This window comes from Morone saxatilis, unplaced genomic scaffold, assembly GCF_004916995.1.
Source record: "Morone saxatilis isolate NCDOM2014 unplaced genomic scaffold, NCSU_SB_2.0 Contig7, whole genome shotgun sequence".
Lineage (NCBI taxonomy): Eukaryota > Metazoa > Chordata > Actinopteri > Moronidae > Morone > Morone saxatilis.
The window spans coordinates 18,663,722-18,675,320 of NW_023340246.1; the positions used below are offsets into that span (position 1 = coordinate 18,663,722).

At 41.3% G+C, this 11,599-nt stretch overlaps 1 protein-coding gene across 1 annotated transcript in view; it reads right to left on the minus strand.

Moving 5' to 3' along the window:
* The window catches only part of LOC118341032 (serine/threonine-protein kinase D3-like), a gene marked incomplete in the record, with an annotated part of 41,769 nt that overhangs the window by 17,493 nt on the left and 12,677 nt on the right, over positions 1-11,599 (minus strand). Inside the window, 3 exon segments of the mRNA XM_035679200.1 lie at positions 972-1,129; positions 4,333-4,464; positions 7,865-8,003. Of these exon segments, the coding sequence (XP_035535093.1) occupies positions 972-1,129; positions 4,333-4,464; positions 7,865-8,003 (429 nt within the window).

The following is an 11,599-nucleotide window of genomic DNA, read 5'->3' on the forward strand; positions in this document are numbered from 1 at the left end:
CTACGGGCAATTTAGAGTTTCCAGTTCACCCGATGTGCACATGTTTGGACTGTGGGAGGAAACTGCAGAGGCCAGAGGAAACCCAGACGAGCACAACATGCAAACCCCCATTCAGAAAAATCTGATTTTAACCCAGGTCCTTTTCAATATCTGCTCGGTATCGACCCGATAGGGTGTGTTTAGAGTCACTTATATAACTGTCAAGTATGAAAAGCTGCCATTGAATACTTCATCAATCATTAAGTCTTAAGTTAGTGAAAGATTTCCTGATTTAAATCAGATTGAAATCATTTTCCAGGACATTTTCTTGACAATTCAGGACACCACTTATACTCATACACATATAGTCATATATGTATAGTATAATTTACCAGTAGGCCTAGCATTGACTTTAACTCCAGTTTTATGCCTCCTTTTATAATGATGTGTCTCTGTGTGTTTCAATAAAGCGTCAAAAAGATTGCCGCAAGTCTGTGCCACTTTGCATCTGGTGTGAACAGCTAGACTGACGCCGGGCCAAAATAAAACAGGAGTATTTTAAACTTTTTTCCGTTCCACTTCACTGTCTGGTTAACCCACTTTCAGGTGTCACAGTTTCAAAACCCAAATACGCACCTAGGTTCATGGAGATCTGAGTGAGGGGCTAAAATACAATAAACATTTATGAGGACAACATAGATTGTTTCCAGGATATTTGGTCATTTTAAATCAATCTCCAAGTGTTTCCATGACTGGAAAACTAGTCTCTAAATTTCCAAATTTGCTTTCCAGGAGGCGAGGGAACCCTGGCAAAACCGTATCACTTGGTATAAGGTACCTCAGGTATGATTTTAGCACCACTGTTTGTTTAAATTATATATTTTTGAATATGTCATAAACAGTGGAGATCAAAGGGACTTTGACTGTGTAAAATGGATTGAACCTAAAAACAATGTGGTGTCTGCTGGTGGTGATGGCAGCAGTAAACCTACCTCCTCCGGCGGCGTTGGTGTGAACTCAATGGAAGGTGGACGAGCAACAGACATGATGGCGCCCGGCAGGGAGACGTTGGACAGTCGTCTCTTCTTCACTCCGCTGCAGTTGTTGGGGATCTTGAACGCACACCGTTTGTGGTAGTTCAGTCCGCATCCTGAAGAACAGAAAATCATGTTCGCCACTTTAGTTTATGTTATGTTAAAATGCTGACATTCTGCTGCCCTCTTGTGATGATTTAACTGTAAACTTGCCGCCCTTGTTCGCTGCAACCATAGAAACGGCAGCAAAGGACACACCTCTTAACCAGCAGATAACAGACAGATCAATGAGGGGAGCAACATCAGCTATATAGTCTGATTATCCCGTCTGGGGACAACAAACAACGGTTATGATATGTCATATTGTTAAACGTTCAACCTGCTCTATTTGGCTGCTCTATGAGATTATACTAGGTGGGTAGCCTGTGGTGTGCAGACTGGTAGGATCGAAGTTATGTAAAGTGCTTCCAGTCTTTATGCTAAGCAACTTCCGGCTCTAGTTCCACACACGAGACTGGTATCGATTTTTGCACCAAAGTCACACAAAGACAAAATTTCAACATTTATCTCCTAAAATGTCTAAGTATTCTGTTAATATTTTGTTTATTTTTTCATCCTTTTTGCTTTTCTAGTAATTTGGAAACAACCTTTTTATACACTGCGTTAACGTCTCTCTCACTCCCACTGTCGGCCGGTAAAAAAGCCATGTGCTTCCTCTGGTTGACCTGCCAGTGAGGAGCTTTTGTGGGTGTCTCAAGTCTGTGAGGAAACCATAGCCAAAAAAGCAGGTACGTGAATTTTAAAGAGGTCAGAATGTGGCCTCAGGTTACTGAGGTTGTTTACCAGATTAGATGCTTCAATTGTTTACAAATGACAAAAGTCCTTCACCTCCCATCAGTCAGACTGAGTGGGCAGATTCCTGTCAGTGTGAAAAGTAGCTTTAGTTATTTAAGCGGAAGCCGTATTCCTGCGCCGACTGCCGCTTGCCTTGCTCAGAACATCAAGCGTCTCTTTTCTCCGCTTGGCATCACAACAGTTAAGATTCTCTCTGAGGTTTCTGAGCGCTGAGATCAGAACTTGAAAGATGTGAAAAATAGTCGCAGGAAGTCACAGAGTCAATGAAGACATCCTGCTGTAGAGCTGCTGCAACTTTCAGGCTTGAAATCCAGTGTGTGTGTGTGCATGCGTGTGTGTGTGTGTGTGTGTGTGTGTGTGTGTGTTGGACGTGTGCCTGGGCCTTGATTCGTAGGTGATGACTTGGTCAGTTTGGACATGGTAGGAATCAAAGCCGAGACTAAACCCTGAGGAGCCACTAAACACAGCCTCAGAGAGAATAAAACTTGATTAAATGTAATAAAACAATCATGACATCAAGCTGCATTTGTCCAAGAAGCTGAATGTTCTGTTTTTCAGCGGGATAGAGGTCATGGCAATCAAGTTTTATACATTTAGAGATCCATTTTCAGTTATTCATCGTGGTGCAGCGACAGTCGCTCAGAGGGGATGACGTGCAGCTTCCTATTCGTCTCTGTTACACTCATTAAAATTTGATTTCTCTTACATCACCACAGAAACACTGGCAGCACACATCACTTCCTCTCATAAACTTTAATTGAGCGGAAGCTTGTCTGAATTGTTTTAAATACCCAGATATCCTGACAATCCTTTTCTGAGTAAACTGCAATGTGATCTGTGTCACACCTCTATTTATGTTTCTTTATTTCTGTAGCTCTCTGTTGATGTCAGTTTCACCCTTAGTGTGTTTATGCGGTTTTTAGATATCCTAAAATGGCCACCATACAGAAGATAAACTCTTTTGTTTTAGGAAACAACATGACCCTTCCTCTAGCAACACAAACCTTACATTACTTACTGATGGTAAAGATAAAATGGGTTCTCTCATTTTTTATTCACCCAACTGTTTTGTTTTGCAGGATTTAATTAGTATTACAGCCTCATGGGGTCACTGGTGTGGGTTTTATTAATTATGATTTACAGACTGGCCCAGATAGTTATCTAGAGCATCATGCAACTGAATGTGATTTGTACCGACTATAATTAAATTAGTGGAAGCTGCAGATCTACAGTCGTACAAATGAGGAATGGAGGATTCTTTAAGCCAGCTCCTTTTTTTTCACATTGCATTCCTTTTGGTAGAAATTAAACCTTCTCTTATACAGCATGAAACTATAAGGAGAGTTTTTTAGAAGCAACAAAATCCACAAAGAATGGACCCAACTGACCCTTCCTAAGTCCTGCTCCTCAACAGCTGAGGAAGCCTTGGTCAGTAGCGCGGTCATCGTTTTTTAAAACATCTTCAAAATGTGGTTGTCTTTTTAACATAAATGAGCACAGAGTATATCTGAGTTGAGACGAAGTTGAAAGTTGAATGAGGTTCTGACTGAGGCTGGTTCATTGACAGTATGTAATTAGTGGACAGAGCTACTGGGTCTGAAGTGAAGCCAAAGCGGAAGGGTCTTAAACCTGCATTATTTCTAATGGCCAGCAGGGGGCAGCTCCATGGGTTGCACAAAAGAATAGTTTCTTATGTAAAATCGACCCTACTTCTCACTTGGTTTATTAGCTCAGTAAACAGTTTCCTAATTAGTTTAAGGTTTTAATCTCTAGTTTTTCTTCCATACAGCGTGATGTTCATTTAGTAAATTATGGTCCTATTTAGAGGAAAATAGACAATAAAGCAGGGTATGCTTTTGGACATGTCTAACCTTGCGTCATTCTCAGTGAGTCCATCCAGTGTCCAAACTGTCAAACTAGGTGGTGCCAATCAAATATGAATCAAGATTCTGTCACAGTGTTGCCTATTTGTCACCTAAAATCTTTTCAGAAACACATTTTAATGCACTGTTTATCTGGAATATGAGAACGTGTGTGTGACCAGACAAGCTGCCATTGTTTAATGCCAAACTCAAGGCTTTAAAACAGTACTCCACAAACCAATGGGTGAGGTTATGATAGGTTCACACTTGTGCTTGCTCAACTGTTATTGGAGCACAGAGCAAATAGGGGCAAGACTTATGTTAAACCAAAACAACCTAATTTGTAGCTTGGTAATACTATAACATTCACTCACATAACCGGATGCATCTCTAATCAACGCCACATTTATGATTTGATCTTAATGTAATGCACACGTAATGTGCTTCTCTTCAGTTTGAACACAGTCAACAGACAACAGTCTGTTCATTCAGGATATATGTGACTGCAGGTGTAAACCACAGCAGCCATCGTAACGTGACGTAAATAACCCAGTCGCAGCGAAAACCTCCGACCTTGCAGAATCTCGTTACCACATTTTTACCTTCACATTTGAGGCCCTGTCTGACGAGCCCCCACAGCATCTCCCCACAGTCATCGCAGAAGGCCGGCGCCTTGTAAGAGTGAACGTACAGCGTGTGAGGTCGGATCTGGAAGTCCTCGGCTGTGGCCAGAGCTGAAAATAAAAAAAACACACAGAGCGGTCAAAAAACAAACAACAACATGGGAAGTTTTCCATCCTACAACTGGTTTGAAAGAGGATGCTGAGAGATGCCGTCCCTACAGCCTCTAATTATTTTATTTGTTGACCGTTCTTTTATTATCTTCTGTATATGCCGATATCCACAATCAAGTTGTGCTGCTGCTGATCTGTTTAAAAAATGCCTTGATCGGCTTAGGTTGTGACTCCAATCCTGCAAATCGGCTAAAACTTAATTCAACTTCTTTAATGTGGCTAAAGAAGGTAAAAAATAAAATCCTTAAAACTAGAGGATTAGAACCACCAGAGAAATGTCACTGACTGAGCACAACAAGGTTGTTTTACTTGGAGCACAATAGGTCACCATAAACAAAGTACTGTACATGGATCAGGTTTTACATACATGACAGTGATCCATGGATCAGTCCTGATCGTTATCCCAATCCTTACACACCGCCTGAGGACATCCCCAAAGATTATATCTACAGTATCTCAGTGATGCTATTCTTGTGTGGCTTGTACCTTTGATTCTATATACAGGACACCTCAGAGGCATTTTGGATGGGGGTAGTGTGTGTACGCTGGAGGCTGAAAAAAATATGCAACGACCTGTTGCGGAAAGGTTGAAACCAGACCAGTTAAACTGCTCCACAATAAGCCTGAACTATGATACTCTCCCAGTTGTGTCTTTGGTTTATTTGTTGTAACCAGTTTCAACATCTGTGCCTGGCTGTCAGTTTCTGTTGCACAACAGCGACACCAAGAAGCTTCCTTTGGTTTATGTCTGTTTTGTTTGGGCAAAAGAGAGAGACTGAATGACATCTATGGTCGAGCTACATAGACAGTGAATGTCTACTATGTGCTTTTATGGCCTTTAATTGAGAGTGACAGCGGTAGAGGGACAGGGAAAGGGGAGAGAGAGAGAGAGGGAATGACACGCAGCAAATGGCTACAGGTCAGATTCGAACCCATGGCTGCTGCAGGAAGGACTCGGTCTGCGTACATGGGGAGCCAGCTCTACCAGGTAAGCTAACAGGGACCAGGGTACATTTTACAGCAATCCATCAAGTAGTTTTTGAGATATTTCACTCAAAACCACAACAGTGTCAACCTCACAGTGGCCCAAGAGGGAAGTCATTAGGATAACTTATCTGAGAAACATGAATGTCTGGACCAAAATTAATGGAAATCCACCTAATACTTGAGAGATTTCAGTCTGGACTAAAGTGCTAAAACATCGCCATCCCCTAGAGCCGCGCTGGCTCTCTGCTACAAGTGAAAACACAGTGTAGCTCCCTGCTATCTGTTATCTAATCTGTTGACCCTTGTGTGAAAAAGAGATGACTTATAACAGACAGATATGTCAGTGTCAGTTTGAATGTCAAAGAATGATTGGTATGCTTTCTTTTCAGAATCTGACAAAACAAATTTTGAATAAAAAATGTGAAAGTCAGTTCACATGTTCCATATTCTGTTCTGTATCTGTGAATCTGTTGCTGCACACTCAGATCAATCAGATTGATCATGATTAAAGCTAACATTTGTTTAGTGCTTGGTCAATCGCTTTGTCCTTAATGAACTCCCATACGTTTGTCCCCTGACATAAAATCTCTCTCTGGGGCCTGTGTGGCTGTAGAAAACTGTCACTGTCATTTTCATTGCAATATTTGTATTTGTAACATTGGAGAGGTTGTGATTATTGCAGGTTTTAAGCAGTTGTAATTGTGAAGACTAAGGGGGCCAGCAAGGAACGGAAAACATATGAGTCAGTGACAGAAGACCTTATCTAAAGCTTCTCTTTGTAGCAAGTTCTCCAAAGCATCTTAGAGTCAGGCAAGAGTTGTAAGGTGCCTCCACTGTTCTACTAACAGAGACAGATATACTAATAGAGAGATGAACTCGATGTGCTCTGCAGGGTTGTGCAGCAGTAGCAGCAGCAGCAGGAGGACGAGGAGGAGGAGGAGGAGGAGGAGGAAGTGGTCGTGGGTTTGAGACCGATGCGGTTCAGGCTGCGACTTTGTTTTCTTCCTCCCGTGTAATCTAAACCTGCCGCTGCTCTGCGTCTGGGTGTTCAACTGTTAAGGTGTCAGTTTTAGTTTTTACAACCCAAACTGTCGACACGACTCAGGAAATGACAATCCTATACACAATATTATGGTTACAGCATGCAGGGTGACCCGGGGCGGCGCTGCGGTGGAGGAAACAAGATCTAAGGCGACCTCACCGCTCTCACTCAGAGGTGGATTAACAAGAGAGCTGGAAGAGGAGCAGAAGCGAAGACAAAACAAACAATGAACAATAAATACGTAAAGTGCTTCAAGTTGTTACTGCTTGAAACTCTCCAACTGTTGAATGGTCACAGGTCAACCTGCACTGCCAATGTGCACAAATAAATACAACTAAATGTACTTCTACTAATAGTGAAAATAAGATCTAACAAAATCTTCTTCTTGGATGTTTGTAGCTGATAGCTGTAGGAGAAATCTTTAGAAATTAACACAATTTCCATATTCACAGCTTCAGGTATTTCTAATAAGGCAGAAGGAGTAGATGCCTTTTTAAGAGCGAGGAAATGATACTTTCTGTGGAATAAACACATCAGACACACGTTGTCGTTCCAAGAAGACTATTTGTGTACGTGCCTTATAACATGTCTGGAGGGCTATCTTTAATCTGTTATTTTAAATCCATACATTTGACAAGAAACCAAATAAGGATTTTGTACATACCGGTTATTTTTTGTTCATTTTCACTTTTATCAACGTTAGCTGCAGTTTGGTGCAGACTAAAATATCTCAACAACTATTAGATGCATACTATGACATCTATATATATATATATTATATATGTATCATATATGAGTATATATATACTATATATATTAGTATATATATATGATATATATATATAGTAGAGATGGATTTACGCATCTCCACTTCCTCCCACTGTACAAAAATGAAGCCAGAACATTGCGGATACAGACAATTGTTCTGCTGATGTCGTTTGGAGCAAGAGTCTGTGTGTAGTGATTAGAGGTTGGCACCGCGGTATTGTGGTCCCACCAGACACCAACACCCAACAGAGTCAATCGTGACGTGAAACACCCTTTTTTATAACATCAACACAAAAACCAAACAATGAACACTTGAACATACATCAGCATGATAAGAACTACCTAAAATGATTCGGGGGTTCCAGTAACAAAACGCCCCATTAATCCTAATCTAGTTGGAGCTCTGATGCTGGTAGGGGTTGGGTTCCTGATATCAGGGTCAGAAGCAAGAAACTAATTGGACCGATGAGGAGGATGTAGACTTACAGACAACAGGAGTAACTTATTAATAAAGAAATAATTAACACAATAAGAGCTTTTTACCGGAGAGCACCACTTCGACCAGGTCGCCTTCATGGATCTCCTCGGCTGAGGTCAGACGCTGCAGGATGTTGTCCGAGTTCAGGTCGTGGCGGAAGAGTAGGATCTTGTCGTACATCCCAAAAAATCCGCATTCAGGGAACTGAGGAAGAGGAGGAGGAAGAGTAGGTCAGGGATTCATGTTGATTTAGAGTGACGGTACTGCAGAGTTGAAAAGGTTAAAACTTTGAAATGAGTTGAGAGAACCATTAATTAATCATTAATAAAATAGATAAGATAGATAAGATAAAGTACATTTTATTCATTTATCCCAAAATCATAAATAATACATTTGCCTCAAAAGAACTCCATGATGCAATCTATCGATTAAATAACCTGATTTACTTTTATTCAGTCCCTTAGTTAAACAATTTCCAGCATAAACACAAGCCAAAAATATAAAAACATGTATGTTTTAGCAAATTTCATGCCAATTATTTTATTAAATTATGAGGCTTGAGAAAGTTGACCTGGGGGTGGCGCTACAGACACAACTCACAATTCATTTAAAATCAAGTCATAATAACACAGCAGGCAATGCTGAAGGTTGTTGTTTAAAAGCTGCAAGGAAAACAGCGATCTAGACCAAAAGGTACTGCTGCAACCTGCTGACCTCTGACCCCTCGAATGAACCACCAATGTCCAGACAGAAGCTTGTCCTCGTGTTTTCTACTGAAAGGGAGGATTTCATTGACATGACTTCATTTTTGGTGGCGGTCCAGCCTGTTCCTGAAGTTAACAGTTACCTAACCTTTTCATATGAGGAACACATGATGTGTGATGAAACACATTCAGAGAAATACCACACTGGGAAACTACCAGCAGCCAAGCTGAAATATATTTTCTACTGTGGCTGCTGAATCAGTTTCAATTCAGTTGCAAACAACCAACCGCCATTTACTTTCTGCTTTTTAAAAAAGAAATTAGATTTTCTGGTTGAAACTCCACAAGCTGCTATGGTTTTTTGTTCCAAAACACGAAGGTTTCCCAGCAGCTACATCCTCTTTATAAAAGCCTTAAATACCATGTAAGTTCAAGTCTGGGTCACTGCCCTTGTCACATATAATTCTCTTTCCGTTGCAACTTTCCTGCCATCCACAGTGGGAGACAATTTTACAGCCAAATGTTCTGGTCTACTCCGCAGGTAGCAGAAAACATAATGTGAAACACGGACAAAGCGTCAGTCAGGTGTATGAATAAGTTAAGAGAGGCAGTTCCCTTAGCTACCCAGTTTAACGGAGCGTCACTGCAAATGAATGCTGCAAGACTAGGAGTGATCCCGGAGTACTACAAAAACTCGTACTTTTCACTTGAGTAGAGGAAACCAATAACTGCACACTGGCTTAAAATAGACACACCTTCACCTCAGAGTCAATGGGTTGTTGAATGGGCTTTTGGTCAGATGACTGAAATAAAAAGGACCAGTGTGGAGGAATTCGAGGCATCAACTCCCTCGCTTCACCACCCCCTTCCAAGCATGAAGGAGACATTTTGATGGCTTTCCCTATCCACTTTGGGTTACTATAGAAACATAGCCGTTCAACGTGGCGGTATTTAATACGTGGTAGTTTTTCTACCTTCTAGAGAACAAACATTTTCCATTCATTTCTTTAGAATTTCAAGTCAATAAGCAGACTCTTGAAACATGCTCGAGTTGCATAATCCATCACAGTTAACATCAAATATGTATTTTTGACAAAGTTATATTGTCATTAAGTGGTTATGCAGCTGTGAGTAAGTAAGGATGTATAAAGGTCTGCACTGCTTTTTCTCTTATTTACCTGTACAATACAACTAAAACACTATAGCATGGTTTGCAGTAAATCATTCAAAGTAATTGGTCCTTTAAGGGGGTTTTTTAGTTGTTCCTCGGCCCTCATGACTCAACCTTCCTCGGTACCACTGCATTTTTAAATGTGTCACAACAATTCTGGGCCTGAATTTTCTCAGAAATAAAGTCTCAGATGAAATTATTCAGTGTTTGATGGACAGTCACTGTAAAGATTTCATACATACTAAAAGCCTCATATAATTTAATAATAATTTTGATTAAATTGACTAAATATTTTTTAGTTTTCAGTGAATCAAGACTGAAACTAGTTTTTAACTAAAAATCTTATATTATCTTATCAAAAGTCTACATAAAGAATCCAAAATGAACACTCATGGATTAAGGGTATGTACTTTTATGGCAAGGTGAACGGTGTATGTTGTTGGTAAAGTGTGTGTACTGGATTTGGGGTTCATCGGCAGTCTCTGCAGCCTGCAAACAGGCAGGTGGAGCAGCTTCCTGCCCTGAGCCACTCTCTGTGTTAGCAGGATGTTAGCAGTGTGCAGGTAGCATGCAGCATGGATCCTGCAGCGCACACCGACAGCAGGAAACCAGGTGCCAAGGCACACACAATACACAATACACAATACACACACACACACACACAAAATGTCCATCGTGAATTATGGCTGAAGTCTTGTCACTGACACCCAGCCGTCATTAGCCATGTGGCTACACACCAGCGCTCAAACAAATAGACAGTGACAGATGGAAACAGTCACTCTGTTATTTCTGCACTGGAAGAGTTCCCAGCAGACGAGCTCAGTTGGGCTGACCTGGGACGGTACTCTCCTTCGAACTAAAGCCTACGAATGGACTATGAGGGCACAGATACGTGAAGCATAGCAGCAAGACACCCAGACTGAAGGAGAGGCAATATGACAACAAACAATATGGCTGCGTTTGTAAGAGACGCGCCTTTGTGGTTGTTTTTTGCGTTTCTTTGTGGTCATTTTGTCTCCAGTTATTTTGCTTCATCATTTATCTTGAGTCTGACACATTCAACAGAAGCTGTTTCTAAGCATTAAACCATCTCTCTTTGTCACTTTTGTTGTCTGATTAAAACATTTTCTGTTCTCTCATTCTGCTGCAGCTCTGAAACTATGACAAAGCAGGAAGCTGTAAAGAAAAAAAAAAAAATCCTCCGTGAGGACAGAACCAGAAGTGAAAACGCTTCTTTTCAGCTGCCATGACGACGCATTTTGGCTCCGTCCAATCACGTTAGAGTCAGTCATCGGCTGCATTCTCTGAGGTGAGCAGAGAAACACACTAAGAGTTCTGTTAATGGACAAGAGTGTGTGTTTAATACACACTCATCCCCTCTTTATGGTTAATCCTCCATTAACCAGGCTTAACCTCCACGCACCAACACACAATCCCTTTCTGTAACTCCCTCACCAAACTGAAGCCACATTTCTGAATACCCACACAGTCTAGTTCTGGATGTCAGGATCACAGAGGCCACAACCTCCAGGCCCTGTCGTGACCTTTGACCCCGACGCAGGAGCTGGAGCTGGAGCTGGAGCTGAGGGCTGAGAGATGTCTATGTCTCTAACTTTAGGCTATGTTTTTTTTTTTTACCAAGTCAGGGTGGAGGGATATCCATCACCTCTTAATCTGTGCAGCACTCATGCCATTATCAGTGAGACTAAGTGTTCATGGAGCCCAATAATCCTGGTTCTAAAAAGGGAGGACAGCACCCTTAACATCCAGCCCATGAACATATACACACACAAAAAAAAAAAAATCGCTTCATGAAGTTTATGTAAAACATTATTTATGCAGGAGTCCTAATAGCTCACCTGGTGGAGCTGGAACCCCTGTAAGGCTGAGTCCTCGCTGCAGCAGCCATGGGTTCGACTCTGACC